Raw genomic sequence first — 19261 nt, 5'->3', positions numbered from 1 at the left:
GCAAACTCTGATTGTTCCAAGACCCCATTCCTTTAGTTGTCTTTGTTTTTCTTATACCTGAAGAAAAGTGTCATGAACCTGCACGGACATTTTCAACACTTATTTTCTGAAAGCATTATGGAAACTTTGTAAAATAATAAAATACAATGTGTAGATGGGTTACAAGAATTTACATATTCTCTCTGTTTGGCTCAAACTAGCACTGGCTGTGCATCTGTGAGCAGCTTAATAAAGGGAAACCACAAGCAGCAGTACCAGGGATATGTGAAACCAAACACCTCCTACTGTCTCTGGGTGTATTTTCAGACATGATATGCCCTTCAATGCATTTTACCACAGATGATCAAATCATGTCATCATCTATCTTTGTCAACAGTGGAAACTGTTCCTCTCTTTTCAGCCACTGCCAGATACCCCCAAGCTTCAACGCTCATCTTGAGCTAAAGAAAATTATTTTTACTAAGTGGCAAATATTTTCACTATAGTACTGTGCGGTATTAGAGCCAAAAAGAGCAAACAATCTTCAGTCTGCTTAATCCTAAATTACAGAGTCTTTTTCATGAGCATACAGTGAAGTCTGTCTATTTACTGGCTTTGTGTCCAACAAGTGAGACAGCATTAGAAATCTGGTTTGAGTACACCTACACTGTATTTATAAAAATGTGTGTATATATATATATATATATATATATATATATATATATATATATATATATATATATATATATATATATATATATATATATATTAAAATATATCCTTATTTCATTTGCACAGACCTTTGCTGCTGCACAGAAAAACCCCAGGCTGATTTAAAAGGCAATGCCAGGCTACAGTGTTTGAATATATTTCACAGTGTGCACACTGGCTCGAAACTTCTATTTAAACGATGCTACAAGAACGTTGACGGCTTTAAATTCTGCGAGTTGTTTAAAGACAGTTCAATCACAGTGTTTGGACTGCCAACTCTATTCAAATTGTCGGCAATTTCAGACGACAACGGTTGAGTTGGGCACATAGGTGAGAAGTGGCAGGAAAAGACAGTGCTCAACTTCTACTTGAGACAGACTGCAGAAAAGACAATAGATGCCAGTGAGCGATGCGCAAAACAACAGGGCACTATCACCGCCTCTGAGCTCTGCAAGAAGGCGCAGGGTTAGCAGAGGTTGCAGGATAAAATAGCATCTGTGAAGTGATAGGAAGCCGATATTAATAATCCACACACCAAACACACAAACAAGTGCAAATACCCTGGAAAAAAGAAAAGAAAAACAAGGCAGCGCATATTTTCACAGCCACCGGTGCAGCGCTTTCACGCACACAAGCGGCAGATAATGTGACGTTACTTACAGTTCTGAGGAATTGAATCTCATCCTCTCCTTCTCCGCCTTCAGCCATGGCTGCAAAGGAGCCTGTTCCGAAGCCTCCGTTGGCTCCCGTCTCCTATCGATATTAGCATAGAGCTAATCCACGGCCATACAGCGGGGAGGCTACCGCAGCATGTGTCACTCAAGACCCTGTGCTCCAGCCCCGCTCACCGCCCAGAGGAGGAGTGTGTGTCAGCATCGGTGGGTTGGAGCTACTGGAGGGGGGAGGGACCGTGGAGAAACAGGCACAAGCCAAGTCGTGCAGCCAAGATACAGCAGCGGGGTCTTTATCTTCGACGTCACCGGCAGACCTTAGTAATACGTCCGTGCAAGCGCGAATATTCAAAGTAAGTAGTGGGAGACTGATACTCAGCGGATTTCGGTTTTTGCATGTTTGTTTGTTTGTTTCGCCGCCCTATCTCTGGAAAACATGAATTTGTACAAGGAAACCGACGGCGCGTTTCTGCAGTCACGTTGTGCAGGAAACTCGTGGTCTCCATCAGCACCATGGTCAGCACCCTGCACAGCACCACAGCACTCAACACAGCACAGTAGCAGCAGCAGCAGGCCTCTATCTACACACTGAACTCTGTATGTGTAGATTTTAATTTTGTTCAACAAAATTCGTCACAGCTGGAAATAGCACAATTTTGGACACACATCTGCCAGTATCTGTATTTCCACATATTTATTTTACCCCAAAACGCAGTCTAGATGCACTTTACTTTGATGTTATCATTGTATTACACAATGCGAGAAAATGTCAATCAAAGCGGATAAAACGCAGTAATCCAAAGGTCACTGACTGTCCCGCAGAACTACTTTACTGTGCACGTAGTTAACTATTTAACACATTTTGACTGGAGGAACCATTAGGCTAAATCATTTATCAAATGAGATTAAACTCGATAAAAAGTTAATGTGATGGAGGAATTTCGCTTTTTTGTGAAAACCAAATAGAGCAAAATACAGCACGATACATAATAGAGCTAATCGAAACCGTGGTTACTCATAGTCACATTTAACCCGACGCCCAAGCTCACAAACGCTACACAAATCCTCCACTACAGTAAATAAAGGCATATGACCCCCTCCCCTATCATAATGCGATGCTGCCCTCTACCGACAGCTGCTGTTACCTGCTCTACCAAACTACGTTTCTACTTTCTTTACCACTTGATACCACCTTTCTTATCCTGTTGGTCACGTGATGGACAACGAATCAGTTCATTGTTTTAATATTACTTTATTTGTGTGTTGGAAGGCTTTACGTCTCTATAGAGCTTCTCAAAGTATTCATTTGTCTTTTTTCCTTTTTGCACACCTTGATGTAAATTACTTCATTATAAATGGATAAAGATACCAGTGTTGCCCGTCAGCCAACATGATTCATTTGCAAAATTATTCATGTGAGACAAATTGTCATTTGCCCAGAATAGTATTTTTTGTAATATTCTCACAATTTTCTACACGGTGTTTGGCAATCACTTGACAGGCTGTCTTGGTCAAAGGTTGCATCCCTTTGGCCTCCTTACAGAGAAACATGGTTGCGGCAGCTCCTGAATGAATAAATGTAGCCAAATACAGATGCTAGTGCCAAAAGGAAACCTGCACCAGAGTGTATGTGACCTGAGAAATCAATATGTCCAGAGGCAAATGACAACTCTAGACTGGCTTCAGCAGCTTCAGTACTCTATGGAACATCTGCGGAGAAACCTGAAGATGCAAAGACATCAGCTACTGTCTTTAGTGGACATAACTATTCAAGAAAAACAAGTTAAAACATGATGGAATATTAAAGCAGCAGTGCACATGTCAGCCACAATGTGTCTCTGTTTCATATCAAATGTCGTCACTCCGGCCTTCGTGGAGCAGGTGCAGCACTTTGACATACACTTATCTGCAAACAACCAAATGCTGATACTATGCCAAGAAACTCAGATTAACTACACTTAGCAAAAAAACAAAAACAAACCACATTATAGCTCAACATTACACCCTTTTCTTTTTTTACGCAAAGCCTGAAACCCATCACATGGAATACCTGCAAGCTGCGGCAGTACTGACTCAAACTTTGGGGCGGGTACAAATCATCGAACACCAATCAGAGAGCAGGCAGCCAGCGGCGAGTTTTCTTATTGGACCAAACTGTAGGTCAATCACTGCGGACAAGCCCAGTGAAGCAGCGGTGAACAGTGGCTGGCTGCAGCACAGAGATGTGAAGTGATATTTGCCATGCCACCAAACTGGGTAAGTCACTGTTTGTCTTTTACAAGCTGCAGGTGGATTGGTCCGTAACCTACTTTCAGCTGTTTATTTAAAGAAGGAGGTTAAAAAGCTAATGAGGATTTTAAAAAAAAATGTATTATATTTATTTTCTAAAACATTTCCCTAAATATATGTCGATTCTAGCACTAGTGGCCAGCGGTAAGACGGTCTGAGAGGGGAGTCTTATTATGATGCTGCCATCTTAACACTGACACATGCACCTGTGGTTCCCGCAAGGTGACAGAAACCCACGGGAGCCTGTGTTGTGATGTAAACAGTTCCGAAGTGATCTGAAATAATGAGGGAATCATATGGAGTCTAATATGTGCTTGTTTTGCTTGTAAACATCGGTCATGGAAACTAAGCGTGGGGCTGTGTCGTCACCTTGTGTGACACTGGCAGATTTTTTATGCGGCAACTTGGGAAATGTTAATCATGTGCAATTTAGAAATGTTTCGTTTAACAGTGCATGGAAAGGAGCATTGTCACAGCATAGGGTCCTAAAAGTAAGCGAATAATAGAAAGACTAGTTCGATCTATGTGGGTGTTGGTTAAAATTAGTTTTTTAATTCAAGAAATTAGTTTGCTAGTGATGTATGGATGGTCCACTGATTAGGAAAGAAGCTTGTAATGTTGTGCATCCTTCTACTAATCACTAAAAAAGATTAGATTGTTTTTGAAATATTGAACTCATGCAGGCCTATAAAGAACTCTAAAAAACTCTATAACTCTATAAAAGAACATCAATTCCAATTGCTGTGTGCTACTTCTCTCTGACAGCATCTGGACAGGCGATGTGATGAATATCCAGAGATCCTTCTCTGCAGTCCGCACCCTGTCACTCAGAGTATTTAAGTGATTCACATGGCACCCGCCATGGAGGGCACACACACCATCTTGCTCCTGCATGCACCCATCCATGAGCTTAGCAACATCAGTCTCTATTTCCCCAATAGGCGGGCCCAAAGCTTCAAGTACAAGAGCCGCACCCCTCATTCAGAAAGGCCCGGTAATGACCATGACTGGGGAAAGCAGGATCACGCAGTGTCTGAACAAAGAGGCCAGTCTTCTGACCCCTCAGACAAACTCCTCAACTCCCAGCGGGCAACAAAGGAGGCTGTTGCAGAGCTCTGCTGGCTGGCAGCAGAGCACCACCAGTTGCTGGCAGATCTCTTATCCCTGTGTAGAGATTGCACCATCAAAGTCAGCATGGGTAACCAGGATGGAAAACTTCAGGAATACATTGAGGGTCAGGAAGTTCATCTTGGAGGTCAGGTCATCAGCAGTGGTAACTATCCTCTCTCAGTTTCTCCAGAGCATAAGAAAGGTACGTCTAAGAGCAAAAAGCTAAAGAAGCTGGGAGCTCAAAAGGTTGACAGTTCTGAAGGTTTTCTGCATAATAAGATGATAAAGAAAGTTTTGTATGGGACTTCATCTGCTGAGCCTCCAGTTCAGAACTGTATGTCCACATCTACAGCTTCAGTAGAGGACCAGACCCCAGTTCCCCGAGCCTCTGTCTCTGTCTCTGAATGTCCTGTCACTGGCTCTTATGTCAGTGGAGACAGCAATCCCATCCTGCCAATGGAAGAACCCTTCCAAATCACTCGTGATGGCTGGGACTTTATTGCAGACAAACGGACATTTGACCCCGACGTGGATTTCTGCAGTGGTTTCTCAGAGTGTGAGGGTGAGCTTGGTTATGAGTCATTCTCCTGCAGTCTGATGGAAGGTCTAACCCGACGGGAAAGTGGGAGCAACCTTCGGCCAATAAAAAGGTTTGATCCTCCTGTTGAGTCGTTATCTGAGAAGGCTTCTTCAGTCAAGACTGCTCAGCAGCTCTTTGACGAAATCAGCCAAAGGAATGCAGGAGTGAGGGTAGTGGCCAAAGTGCAGGATGTGGAGGGGAGAGTGCAACATGTAAACCATTCAAGCCCAGACAGGTCAAGGCCCACCATGCCACATCCAGGGACAATTAGTTGCTACCAGGATTATAGAGAGTGGAGAGGCCCCAACAGGGACCACCTGCTGGGAGTCAGTAGTGAAAACACAGGTAACAAGCTCTCTGAGGGGCTACAGCTGCCCCTGTCCAATACTATCAATCCTTCAGCGTTAGCCAAATCCCACATAAGGAGCCCCACTTCACCTTCTCTTGCTGGGGTTTTCAATTCATCCTTCCCTGCTTCAAACAGCCTCCAGAGCATGTCGCCGATCCTGTCCCCTCTGTCCTCCAAGCAGGCAAGCCCACAGCTCAACCACCGCATCGTATTGCTATCAGATAAGGATGTAGACCCCGGTAGAGACAGCTCCAGTAACACAGATGAGCCCAGAATCTTCACAGAGGTCATGGACAAGAACGGCAACAAGCGTACAGTCACTAGCTTGGATCTGAAACTCAGCAGTAGGTGTCTGAGCAACTCCAAATGGACTTCTTCCAGCAACTCAACAACAACAGGTGAGTTATAAGACATCACACGGTTCTTAGAGCACTCTGAACACGATTCGTGTTCGAACTCCCTGCTTTGATGTTAATGTTGACACCAGTTCTTTTATCATCTGACTAAGATGAATTGCTTGTCAGACTATGCTCTTTATCTGGCTGATGCTTGATTTCAAGGAATAGAATAAGAAAGAGATCTCTTTGGAGAGACACACTGTTTGAGCTTGTTGTTTAAATGCTCCAGCAATTACTCTGATACGCTGTAGCTGACATCACCACATCTTCTACACAGCGAGTTTTATGTTGTCACTCCAGTAATCTAATTAATTCACTGGACCAGTTTCAGGGTTTGTATTAGCCATTTATTGTCTCTGTAAGTTTTTGACTGCAAGGCTTTTGTCTTGACTTTAACATATGACCATAAATTAAAAATAACCAACAAAGTTCTTCAAGGGTCAAGAAGGGCCTGAGAATTGTTTCGCAAATCTTTTTTAACTCGCTTAGCGCTACGGAGAAGGCAGAGATTAATGGTGTCCCAGATGAAAGGTTTAAAGGTGACACAGAGTTTAACCGGACCAGGGTTCTCATGAGCTCAGTGTGTTGACTGTGCATTCTCAATTTGGACACTGAGGGATCTGCTGCCCCTTACCTCAACCCATCATCCTACCCAGTTCTCAGGAAGCTGACATAAGATCTTAGCAGGTTCAAGAGTTACAGAATGAAGAATTATTTATTTGCAGATCTCTTTTGTTGATTTATTATTTGGTTTATAGTATATCATGCTTCCAGTGAAGGAAGTGTCTTTTTGTCTTTCTAACACGTATTTTGTTCTGCAATCCTGTGCCCCCCTGACCTTTTATCATTATGTACATGCGATGTTTCTGATTTGGGTTAGAGTTTTTGCAGCCTTACTGGAACCACTCCAAACTGCAGAATTCAAGCCAAGGCGGTTGTTCTGATGACTAAGAGTCCTTATCATTATTGCATTAGCTGCCTCTGTTGCATGGTTAATGGCCCCTTTCAGTCATCATAATACAGTATTTACTTTAATCTGCAGGAGCAAACAGATGGCCTTTCATTTATTATATTTACTCATAGACTGTGGATAATCTTTGGATGCTTTTAATGCGAATATTGACAGTGCTATCAGTTTTTAAAGCTGTGTCTTTAAATTTTTTGGGGGAAAGCCCAAGTTGTTACATCACAGACCCGTCCTAGAATAACCAACATGGCAACTAATGTTTATCTCAGCAACAGCTGAAAGGGGAGTGAGTGCTGAACTGTGTGGAGCTAAGCTACTGTAACTGGTGGATGGGGAAGAAAGAAGCCCAACTTTACTCATGTGGTGATAATTTGGATCACTTCCTACTGAAATGGCACTGAATTTAAACTGTCTTGCACACATATGCCCTAATGTCTTAATCCTAATCAAATGTGTATTATCATAAACTCAAAACTCAAAAAGACCACTATTCATATACATTGTTGTCTACATGTTGCATATCCATTAAAGTGAAGGCTTAAACCTTTAATCTTTTGCCACATCTCAGCTGCTTGTGCTGCTTGATATGAATATGCTCAGATATTAACACAAATGAATGAACATCACAGGATCCGGCCATAAGGGCTAAGTGGGTCAGCATGAAGCTCGGCCCTTCTAATGTTGAACTGATTATCATCGGGGCTCTTTAATCTGCACTCTTTATTGAAGTGCTGTGCTACTGTAATTAATAGGCTTGATTGTGTAGAGGGGAATAGAAATTTTAAAGTGATATATTAATGTTTATTTCATGTGCTAATGCTCCTACACTGCAGGCTGTTTAACAAAATACCACATGCATTTACTAAAGATGTGTATTTGATTGTGTGTATGAGTTCATTTAGTTGAAATTACAATATATTTTGTGTTGCTCTTTCTCTCATACCTATCAGCTTTTCTCATTAGGACACTGAGCAGAAAAACCGTTTTAAACGTGAAAAAAGTAAAATCTCCAATAATACATATTCTGGCCAAATGGAGCCAACAGAAATGATCTGTAAGCACACTGGTTTACTGTAGTGTCTTTTGACTTTTAAGTGGAAACATGTTAACTAAAAGACTTTGTAAAGCCACATAAAACTAAGGGAGACTGCAATGACAAGTCGTATCAATCTTTTGTGTTTTAATCTACAGACGACTTATTTCACATTTGCACAATTTGATCATTGTTAAATTAAACTTATTGATTATAGCGACTTAAAGGAAACTGGTAAAAACCTTATCAGCTATGTATGTCCCTCTCTCTGTCTCCTATTACCCCTCCCTTCTCTAATTTCCTACTTATTTTATTGTCTGGAATAAGGTAGGCAATACCATAATGAGATTCCCTAATAAGTTCCAGCAAGGTCATATGAAACCAATCAGCACAGAGCAAGAGTGTATCACCCAACTCTTCCTGCTAGCCGTCAGTCAACACAGAGTGCACTGGCCTGCAACATTGTTCTATCCATTGAGGACAAGGGCCAGCTCTATTCAGATAATGAAGTGCATTCTCCCAAAACAAGCTACAGCTCTAAGCTGCATACTATATACTGAAACACACAAAAGTCTTTCTCACTGATTGTGTAACTTGTGTTCTCTGATACATCACTTTGCTAAACTGCCATCTTTGCAAATGTTTGCTATGTGGATTCTCGTACCTTTCATTATGAGCTACTTTCCTCACAGTCCCACTGTTTTAAAAATACTGTGCACACCAGTGGACTAAAGCAGAGTAAACCAAATGTTGTGTTTCCCAGTCAGTGGCCTGCCAGAACCAATGAAAGCACTCTTCCCTCTTTGCTCAGTTCTGTGTATCCCATCAGCATCTAAAATTGCATTTCAAATGAGTAATGGTGACTCTCTGGGCATTATGTCATGGTGCATTTCTGCTCTAGTCTTCCGGGAACCACAACTCTCTTCCCTGATAGTCCACTTGTAGCTGTATTTACGTGGACCTCAGCAATGACTCCCAAGACAGGCAGTTATCCAACCAACCTGATGGCTACACACAGCAAACAAGCCTCCATGGAAAAACCTCTGTGACAGGGGCTAAAGAAGCAGGGTGATTAAGAAAACCTGCCCTTTTTCATGATTTATATCCATGTACCTTCCTTCTGGTTGGATTTTTGGTGGATAATGTAGGGCACATTTGAGAAAGCTGTTTGATTAGATTTAGTAAGAATGACAGACTGGATTGTGGCAGTTTTCATTTTTGAAAGCTTACAGATATTTCTCTCTTGCCTGGCCTGCACTTGTTCCTTAACAATATGAAAGCATCACACCATAACATTTACAAAGCTTTCTCTGACCACTGAATGAGCGATGACTAGTGAAGAGAGTGAAGATGACAGGATCATTAGTTGGCCTCTGAGCTACACCAATCACATACTTTATGATTACAGTACAGCAACATCACATAATTATTCAGTCAACAGCTGTAAGTTTGGACTAAGGCAGCATCTTTAATTACCGTAAAGCTTTTATACCAATGCACATAATGTGACTTATTGGGCAGTCACTTATATGTATAGACAATATTTGAATGACAGATGTTGACTTTGGCTGGAATGATCGAGTTAGTGCATCACTGTCAGCTAGCAAACTTCCCATCGGCACCCTGGGTTACCTCAATTATGGACACTGTGATACAGTCTCAGCTTTTAGAGTAGCAGGGAGGGAGATTAAATGGCAATAAGTGCACAGTGTTTCCCCAGAAGCCGTTAACTTAGGCTCACTGTGTGTGTTTGTGCGTGTTAGAGAGCGATAAATCAACTGGCAAATAAACAAATGCAATGCCCTCATTACCTAATGCAACTAAGAGTTGCCTCTCCATTAATCTTTGCACTCATTACTTTGCAGTGTTGCACATTTCTTCTTCTTATATGTGTTTTACAGCAATGAGATCACTGCTTTACTGTCATGTGTTTGACCCCATGGAACTGTCTTCATACCTTCTCCTCCCCCTGCCCAGACGGTGGACGGGGTTGGATTGACATATACGTTTAATTAGGTAACTGGCTGACTGTCGGTCAGGGGATACTCAGGGCACACATGGACAAGCATGTCCTCAAGATAGTTTATCAATAATTTGTAGTTTTATAAGAGGCATGAAGAAACATAGAAAAGACTAGTCAACATGTTTTCATAGGTTGCATTTTATAGCTAATTTTTGCAAATACTGATAAATTAGGAGTGGTGTAGAAAGCTGTTTTGGATCAGTAGTTTCTTTTCTTGGCTTGGACAAGGCTTAACTCTGCATTTGGAACAATCCCAGCATACAGTCAGCAGTTCCCACTGCGGGATCATGCAGTGCAGCATTATCATAATGAAAAGTTATTAATCTAATCCTACTTTCTTTTTGTCCAAGTCCCAGATAACTAAACTGCAGGCACTGCTCCTGTCTTATAATGACTGATTGTGGAAGAATACAGAAGCTGAATTTCAATCATTCTATTTTTCAGTGAAGCCCCCCCACTTAGTTTTGTGTGTGGGCTTTCATAACTGAATTTAAAGCTTTTGACTTAGACTCTGGGGATCTATTCAGGGGAACTGCCAAATCCTTAGAAGTGGCTGCTGGGCAGCAATGCAGTAATACGACATGTCCTGTTCAATAACATACTAAGGTTATGGGATATTTTAGCATCTCATTAAATAAGAATTGATCTGGATTTCAAGCCCATTATTCTGCACAAACAGGTCAAGGTGTTGTCTTACATCTGTTGGAAGTGGTGGTCATCAAGCTACAAAATCTGTCCCATCCCCCTCAGTATGCTCCTTTTTCCTCTTTGTTATTTTATCACCTCAGTTCCCTACCCTAAAGCACTTTTCATCAAGCACTGTTCCTGCATGTCTGACTCTGTTGGGACAATGCATGCATCAAGGTATGACATAACATATTACTGTCCATGTAGGACATAGTGGTGCTCCTGGGTTGTCATTTGCAGCAATAATGTGGTTCCTGAAGTTAAAACCAAGTAATTTTTTTTCAGTGGATAATGTATGAGGAATTCTGTGCAGGTTCAGGCCTATCTGCATTGTGTCAGAGGGCAATAAATATTAAAGACCAGGTGCTCCTAAACGCACCGGTGGAATCCAGCCTGCACAGCAGTAAAAACTCAACAGAGACAGGGGACCTACTATTGGCATTTTAGTTGTATGCAGCTTTTGGCTTGTTTTCCAGGCTTGTTTCCCTCACTTTACTTTGGACTCTATTGCCACGTATTTAGTGTTCAGTTTACTTTATGTTCAGGGGGGACAACATACACAGTGCCTGGCCAGAAGAGGGCAGTCTCCCCTAAAATTAAGTTGAAGTCTTGTTTTTCCATTCCTTCAGGCCTTCAGTTGACTAAACACACAGGGTCAGTCAAATCAAACACATCAGCAATTAACTTTAGTGCTGGGCAATGGCTTTGTTAAAATCAATATTAGATGGTGGTTGTTTTTGAGATCAGTACTTTGCAAGCTTGCTTCCTTGTTGGATCAGTGTCGCTTTCTGTCGGTGTTGACAAAGGAAAGGGCTGGCTAAATACAGATAAAAATAAATCTGTGCCCTCGAGCTTGTAGCTAAACGGTGGGTCTTTCTTGCTGCCTGTTTGATGGTAACAAAGTCTGATACCTGCTTACTACCACTTTTGTCACAAAGGAAAACAACCTGCCTCAGTCAGTGCTTATTTAGCCTTGTCACACATGACCACACCTGTTATGCTTTTGTATTTCCCTGCTTTGATTGCTTGCACAATATTGAGTGATAATTACCCCGTGTTTCGTGTGTGTCTTTTTGTGTTTCTTAAGAGGATTCCCTCTTGCGTCAGGATGATATTTGGGTGCTGGATGGTGATGACCCTCAGGAGCCCCTTTCTTCTGTTCAACGCCCCGATCACTTGGACTTTCTACGAATCACACCACCCGAGGATGACATCATCGGGGAAACACCCTACTATCCCAAGCTGGAGTGCACGGTGAGGGCGCCACAAACATGGGCAGCACAAACTCTTAAGGTTCAAAATGTGCTGTAATCCATATTCTCCCACTGAGAGCAGTGTACAATGGCACTCTATTTTTTCTTCCCTTCTTGAGGCTCATGGGGATTTTTCTCAACTCAGGCATTTAATCACCTGATCACAAATTCTTAGAAATGGATTAGCAGATCATGGATTCTAATCTCTAGGCTGTGTCCTAAACCAAAACATCATTCCAATGAGACCCTACTGTATTAAGAGCTAATAAATGTAAATCGCTCATTCTCTTTTTGACTTTTTTGGACCTTTTGTAAATTCATTGTGATTGGTTTTGGTCATAAAATGTAATTGTATTTTTTCCCCCAGTAGTTACTTGGCAGATGTTGCAGCAAACGATATTTGTTTGCCACAGAGCATGTGGCTTGTGTAATCCTACTGTACTGTATGCATGTCCTCCCTCCAGAAACACCTGCAGCACACAATGTTTGTCTGCAGGTGTTTGTAGGTTTTAATCATGCTAATAAGTAGAACCACCAAAAACCACTTCAAAATCATCTGAAGGAACAATGTGAAAAGCTATTTCTAATTATTATGTTTTGCATACTTTCTGGTAAAGGACTTGATGAGGATGATTACATGGGTGTGGTTTAAGGCAGGTTTGTGTACTGTGCCAGCACAAGCCATGCATTTTTGTTCTGAGGAAACAATAACTGGCCAGCATACCAGTATTAAAGCCATGCACTACAGAAATGAATACATGGCTTTGGCATTAGCTTCACTGTCACCATCATCAATTATCATGTTGTTAAAGTGGGGTCAGGATGGGAACCAAGGTTGCCCTTGGTGACTGGGGGGGGCACACCTGGTGGTGTGGGATTCTAACCCGCGGCCTTCTCCATCCCAACCCCATGCTCTACAACTGAGCCAGAACCTGACTATCTGGTGTTAATCACGCATTTAGCATTTTAGCACAATAGCTCTGTATTAGCTCACTATTTAATAATGCAATGCTGCTTTTGTAGTTCTCCACCTGACCACAGACTCACTCCTCCTGTGTGTGTACTCTTACTTCGGCAGCCTTTTTACGGAAGTGAGCAGACGTAATCGGACACCTGGGCTCTGCAGGTCCCCTCCCATCAAGGGAGGGACCTGAAGGGAGGCGTCCCCAGACTGTGTAGACCAGTGAGCCATATCCAAACGTCAGCTTTTACTCTCACACAACAGCTTACTGGGCTTTCCTGTATACTGAGAGAGACCTAGTTAGCTTCAAAACAGAAGCTAAATAGAAGACATGGACAGAGGAAAAAACAACAACTTTATCGATAATGCCTCACAACTTGTCAGACCAGTTGGAAATGCATTCGTGACAGGCAGGTGAACTCTGCTCTCCTTCTCTCCCAGATTACATCAGGATATGTTTCCAGCCACTGAACAATTCAACCTCACCTTCGGAGTCATGGGAATCTTATGGAGGAAACTGAACTATGCTGCTGAAAATATATAGTACAGTCAGTAGTATTCTCTAAGTGACTTTATCAAAAGACTATTATTTGATCTGTTTATGTGTTACAAAACAAGATTACAGATTAGTGTTGTTACAATCTTCGAGAAGGTAACAGGAGCTAGGGAGATTTTTCCACACAAGGGCCTTTTGTACCCAACCAACAGTGGAGGTGGAAAAAGAGCAGTTTGGATAACAGGAGGTGGGAGGATGATCCTTTTCTGACATTTTCAAACTTCTACGTATTTTGTTTTGCTCTTTTTGGTGTTGGGTCTTTGAAGGAAAATGGACTGTGCAGGTTTTGGATTAAATGAACTGGGGAAGAAGCCTATCTTCAGCAATTTCTTCACCCAGGATCGGTCTGCCTCTTCAGATGTAGAGCCTGCTGTGCTCACGTCTTTCAAGGGCCTGCCAGATGGCGAGAATACTCTTCCTGAAGATGGTCAAGCTAGTGTTGAATTGCAGGAAACTTTCAATGATAATGGAGAACTACCTAAAGCAGCAGCTGGAGACTCAGTTGACTCACAGGTGGTCCAGGTCACAAAGGTGGAAACATGCAGTGACACAGAGGATGAGGAAGCTTCTCACAGCAGCGCAAGTCTATCTGAGAAGCTCACCAAGGACAGGAAGCCCATCTTACCTGAGGAGGACAACAATATGATGGAGCGTGATGATGCAGGCGAGCTAAGAGATGACACAGAAAAAGCGGCAGAGTACAAAGTGCCTGTGTTTAGAACACACAAATTTACAGAGAAATCCCGCATAGAAGCAATTCTATATTCAAGCAGATTTTTAAGCAGAGCTAGATCTGAGAAAGTTGTGGTGTCTTCAGTTATTAAACCAGGAGATGGCAGCACTCTGAAGGGGAGCATCAGCACATCATCTGTGGTTGCAGAATCATTGGATGGAGGATACAGTAGCAGTAAAAATGTAGCCACAGATGAGAGTGATGAGTATGCTGGCATAGATTGTTCTCAGCCTGTTCCCTCCATTATCTCTGCATGTGATTATAAGTCTACCACAGCGTCTCTAGTGAAGCAGGTAGTGGACTTAGAGAACACACAAAAGCAGGAGACACATGGGCAAAGGGCCGAGGAGGGGAGTGAGGAACTTCAGTCCAGTCAGGTGTCCTTGTCCTCATCTGTTCCCTCCAGCCCCAAGACTCCTAAAGTGTCAGTCCAGACATCTTCCACTCCAAAGGAGGAGTCAGACTCTGCAGGTTTTAAGAAACCATTGTCACCATTACATGCACCTAAGAAGCCCTCAGGTATCATTCAGCCATGCGTCAGTCCTCCACAGTGCACAACTGCTTCAAAAAAACCTGATACAATAACACCACCTCCAGCATCATCTGTAACCACCTCCTCTTCCTCATCCCCATCGAGGGACACAGCACACTCTTCGCCCTCTTCCTTCCAGATGCCCGCTCTCTTCAGTGGTTTACGGGTGTTGAAGAAAGGAGCAGTGGGTGAAGAAAGGGAGACTGTGTCAGAGATCAAGCAGAGAGAGAAGGATGCTGACCTGGCTTTGCTCAGCCTAAAGAAGACAGTGAACAAAGCCAAGCTCTTTCCTGAGCAAAAGACAGCCACTCCAGGCAAAAAACATACAGAGCCTAAAGCCATTGTGGAAACTAAAAGCAATGTAATAGGAAAGCTCAGTCAGCTGCTTAATTTAGAAAATGAAGCGGAGGTTATAAAGTCAGATGATGGACAGGATGCTGATACACAAAACAACAAGAAAGAGTCTGAAAACAGAGACATTACCGGAGAGACAACTCCAAGCCCAGAAACTCCTATATCCACACTTGAAAGAAAGAAAACCTCAGAATTGGCCTATGAAACTTTCAAGACCGTTTTTGGGGCCAAGAGTTTTAAAAAAGAAAAAATAGAGGATGTGGATCTGGAGATGGTAAAAAAGAAAATAAAAAATGACAAGGAAAATTTGAAGTCAATTTTTGAAAGAGCCTCCAAGTCTCCTGGCAAAGATGTAAAAAGTCCCACGGAGCCCAATGTATGTAATCCCACTATCAATTTAAGTCACGGACGTTACTGCTTTGTATTAACTACAAGGACATAAGATAAACTTCAGCTCTAAATCAGAATATGCTAAAATTTTTCATGTGATTTCTTTCCACAGACAGAGGTCACATCACCAGCAGACAGTGAGGACCGGACTCCAGGGCGTCTGCAGGCTGTGTGGCCCCCACCCAAACCTAAAGATGAGGAAGAGAAGGTGGGGCTCAAGTACACGGAGGCAGGTAAGAACTTAAGACCATTTCCTATTTTCTTGGAAATTTTCCCTTTAGCACTTACACTTTAATCTTAACCTCAGAAATAACTAATTCACACTAGATGAATATCAGCAGCATGGTGTGGGACACCGTTTGTAAACACAGTGACGAGAGACACACCTGTAAATGCTGCTGTTTTTGTGGTTTTTGCGCCACCAGGGGGTTAACATGTAGGTATTATAGTGGGGTATAAAAATTTAAAATAAAATAATACACGCTGGATGCATGTTGGTCTGTCTTCTACTCTAAAGGTGTACTGACTCACAAATAGGTTAAAAGCAGACGTGGATGTCCAATGGTTGATTCAGTTACAGCATGAAAGGCTTCCAATTCATGTTCTGGACAGTAAAACTGTGTTGCAAGAGCAGCATGATGGCTGTTAGATATCCTGTGTGGTGCAGCTTTATCCCCAAAAATGGATTAAAACTAGCAAGTGTGGAATATTCTGGTGACTACGGCTCCAACACTGCGCTTTGCTTCTGCCTAAGAGAACAGTGTGGAATTTGAAAGCCAGTACCAAAGTCCAGACTCTGAGCCATGTAGATAAACTAACACATTATCATGCAAATCATAAACATATCTTTCAAACTTTTGTTTTTTAATTATTTAGATATTTATGACCCTACATTATAGTACTGATAAAATCCAATACATTGTTACTATGCTGAAGTTGTGCAAGGGCAGCTTATGATTGACTTGGATTAATCATTACGACTGTACAGCACAAAGACATTCATTACAAGCAAATGTGGGATTATAGATTCTCATTCCTAGGATATAATTCCCAAACAGGATCATCTTCTGTGTGTGATCTTGATTTTTAGTGTTAATCCTAAAAGGAAATGTCTTCTCCAAAATACATTTAACATGTTTAACATGCCTTATTTTACTTTTACCAACAGGAACTATTTTGTTTTGGGTTTTACTTTAGGCAGAAGAACATTTAAACTGGTTGGTTGGGTTGTAAATGAGTATCTTTTACAGTGAAAGTGACCCACCCATCTTGAGAATTTTACCACTAATGACAACAGCACATCAGCTGAGACGTTTCTCATTTTACAGATCAGCTTTATATTATTTTAATATATCGATATGTAATGTTTTACACTATAAGTTCCAAAAAAGACCATAAATGAGCTGTGATTTTAAATTTAGGTTACATTCAGGTTGCTTTTTCAATTAGTCAAAAGTGTCTGCAAAATGAGATTGTGTTCTCATGCCACTGTCCTTCTTTCAGAGCACCAGGCTGCCCTCTTGCAGCTCAAGAGGGAGTGCAAGGAAGAGCTGGAAAGGATGCATGTAAGTTATCATGTGCACTGAACAGAAATGTTTACAAATTGAGAAAATTGGGTTAGGGCACTCAAACTAAAGCAGGTGAGGCGAGGAGGCACAATAACTGAAGAACATTTTAGCTGTGCTACTTGTAACAATAAACAGGGTGTATGGCGTATGTCTACATTTAAATGGCCCCTGTGGAATATTTAATTCGTACCAGCAGCTGACTCTCCTAAACACAAGATGGCACTAAATAACCATGAAATGTTTAGCAGCCGAACTGGATCAACCTCTTCCAGGTGGTTTATTTGCAGCGCTAGAAGCTTTGAGATGCCATAGGTTTTGAAGTTGGCCAGTATGCTGAATAAAAAGCTTTAAAATTTAAATTGTCTATCAACCTGCACATTACATTAATATTAAGTTAGTGGTTTCCTCTAACTGTACTTTTACTGTAGATCATCTTTACAAACCTAAGACTTTCTCTGCTGTTTGTCTGCATGATGCAGAAATTTACACGCAACATTTTTGTTTATATAAAATATACAACTCTACTGAAAACAAAAGCAAGATTTAAAGTGGCCTATCATTGTGAAGTTCTGACTCAGCAACTAGTGTACTGCATTGATCTCACAGCTTCCAAGTATATAAACCTTGCTACACAACTGGTTCTGTGATGGACATGTCTACAATCATTTTAAATCAATTTTAAATGTGTCAGTGTTTCATTTATCAAAGAGGTTTGGAACAATGTACCACAGGTGTTTTTTGACTGCGGCCTTTTTTATTGTAAAACCTTGGAAAATCAAGGGGAACACTGACCATTTTAAACAGCATGTACCACTCATAAATTGCTTCATAGACCATTTCCTCAAAAAGTCTGACCTCAGAATTGGTTTCTCAGCCTGTCTGTTTAAAGCCTTTAATTTAACATCAACTTTTAAAAAGACTGATGGTGACACTGAGAAACATGTACCAAAATTAGCCCACAAGAAAGACTGGAAACGTGCTTAATGCTATTTCTAAACTGACCACTTAATAAGGAACATGTGTAAGATTTATTTCAAAACCCAATTCATTCTGTCTCAAATCAATGCTTTGCTTTGGTTGAATTGTTCTTTATTGTTTGAAATGTCTGTATGATGTAAAAACTACAGTTACTAGATTTTCACTGTGGGAGTCAGCTATTAATCACAGAGTAAAGAAAAGTTAGATTGGAATGAGGTCAAAACAAAGCTGAAAACAATTAATGTGATTATTTTTCAACCATAGAATCACGTTCATGTAGGCCCCATTGAAGAACCGTTATAAAGTTTCATCAGAGTCCATTCAAGAAATGACATTTGCGTAATGTTTTTTCTGCGTAATGTTTTTTCTCATAGTCTGAGTTTATTTTGTTTGTGCTATGCTGCTCTTGCTCCCTGCAGGCTGACTTTGAGCTTCGAATCTTCCAACTGCGAGGGGAGCATGCTGTGTCAGTGTCTAAGTTAGAAGAAACCATTGCTAAGTTGCAAAGCAACAGGTCATATAATGCAGGTCAGGGGTGTGCTGAGGTTCGCCATGCTGCTGTATCCACTGCAGATGATCCACTACCCAAGACCAGCCGCACTGTGAGCGTCCAGACCGATAGGGAAACCTTCATCAAAACAGCAGAAGGCAACGGCTGTGGGCTGGCTCAAAGCCCCGGCCAGAATATACCGAAAAAACTCAACTTAGACTCTATTGGACTGAATCTAAAAAGTGAAGAATCTCCAGGGCCTTGTGGACCACCCCCACCACCTCCTCCTCCACTACCTGGTCTTCTGGGACCGCCACCACCACCACCCCCTCCTCCTCCCCCGTTGCCTGGCTGCGTTGGTGCACCACCTCCACCTCCACCACCTCTGATCCCTGGAGGTGGCCCGCCACCCCCACCACCTCCCCCTCCCCCTCCTGGCCTACCTGGAGGTGGGCCACCTCCTCCACCTCCTCCTCCAGGCTCTGGCCCACCACCTCCCCCACCTATGGGAGGCTTTGGTTTTGGCCAGAAATTGGACAAGGCCCCAAGGAAGCCTGCCATTGAGCCAGCCTGTCCCATGAAGCCTCTGTACTGGAACAGGATACAGATACAGGACAATAAGTATGTATATCATTTATTAAACCTCACA

At 42.0% G+C, this 19261-nt stretch overlaps 2 protein-coding genes across 30 annotated transcripts in view; one reads left to right on the top strand and one right to left on the bottom strand.

The window, feature by feature from the left end:
• The window catches only part of LOC137101345 (ryanodine receptor 3-like), a 91305-nt gene extending 89728 nt beyond the window's left edge, over positions 1-1577 (bottom strand). For 24 of the 26 annotated variants that reach the window (XM_067479649.1, XM_067479656.1, XM_067479650.1 and 21 more), the window contains exon 1: positions 1351-1574. In XM_067479649.1, coding sequence (XP_067335750.1) covers positions 1351-1398 — 48 coding nt within the window. In that variant the 5' untranslated portion in view covers positions 1399-1574. Of the gene's footprint in view, positions 1-1350 lie in introns of all 26 variants that reach the window. The other 2 variants (XM_067479671.1, XM_067479672.1) reach the window with 1 other exon arrangement.
• A 1911-nt stretch (positions 1578-3488) lies between these two features.
• LOC137101146 (formin-like) overlaps positions 3489-19261 on the top strand; it is a 46165-nt gene continuing 30392 nt past the window's right edge. For 3 of the 4 annotated variants that reach the window (XR_010911000.1, XM_067479137.1, XM_067479136.1), the window contains exons 1-6: positions 3489-3617; positions 4416-6087; positions 11885-12051; positions 15689-15809; positions 17080-17141; positions 18542-19233. Coding sequence is in view for 3 of the 4 variants with exons in the window: in XM_067479137.1 (XP_067335238.1) it covers positions 4500-6087; positions 11885-12051; positions 15689-15809; positions 17080-17141; positions 18542-19233 (2630 nt within the window). In the remaining variant the exon portion in view is untranslated. Of the gene's footprint in view, positions 3618-4415; positions 6088-11884; positions 12052-13218; positions 15563-15688; positions 15810-17079; positions 17142-18541; positions 19234-19261 lie in introns of those variants that run through there. The other variant, XM_067479138.1, reaches the window with a different exon arrangement.

This window comes from Channa argus, chromosome 16 (genome assembly GCF_033026475.1).
Source record: "Channa argus isolate prfri chromosome 16, Channa argus male v1.0, whole genome shotgun sequence".
Classification (NCBI taxonomy): domain Eukaryota; kingdom Metazoa; phylum Chordata; class Actinopteri; order Anabantiformes; family Channidae; genus Channa; species Channa argus.
The sequence above is the reverse complement of the archived record's forward strand: the minus strand, read 5'-3'. Positions and strand labels throughout refer to the sequence as shown.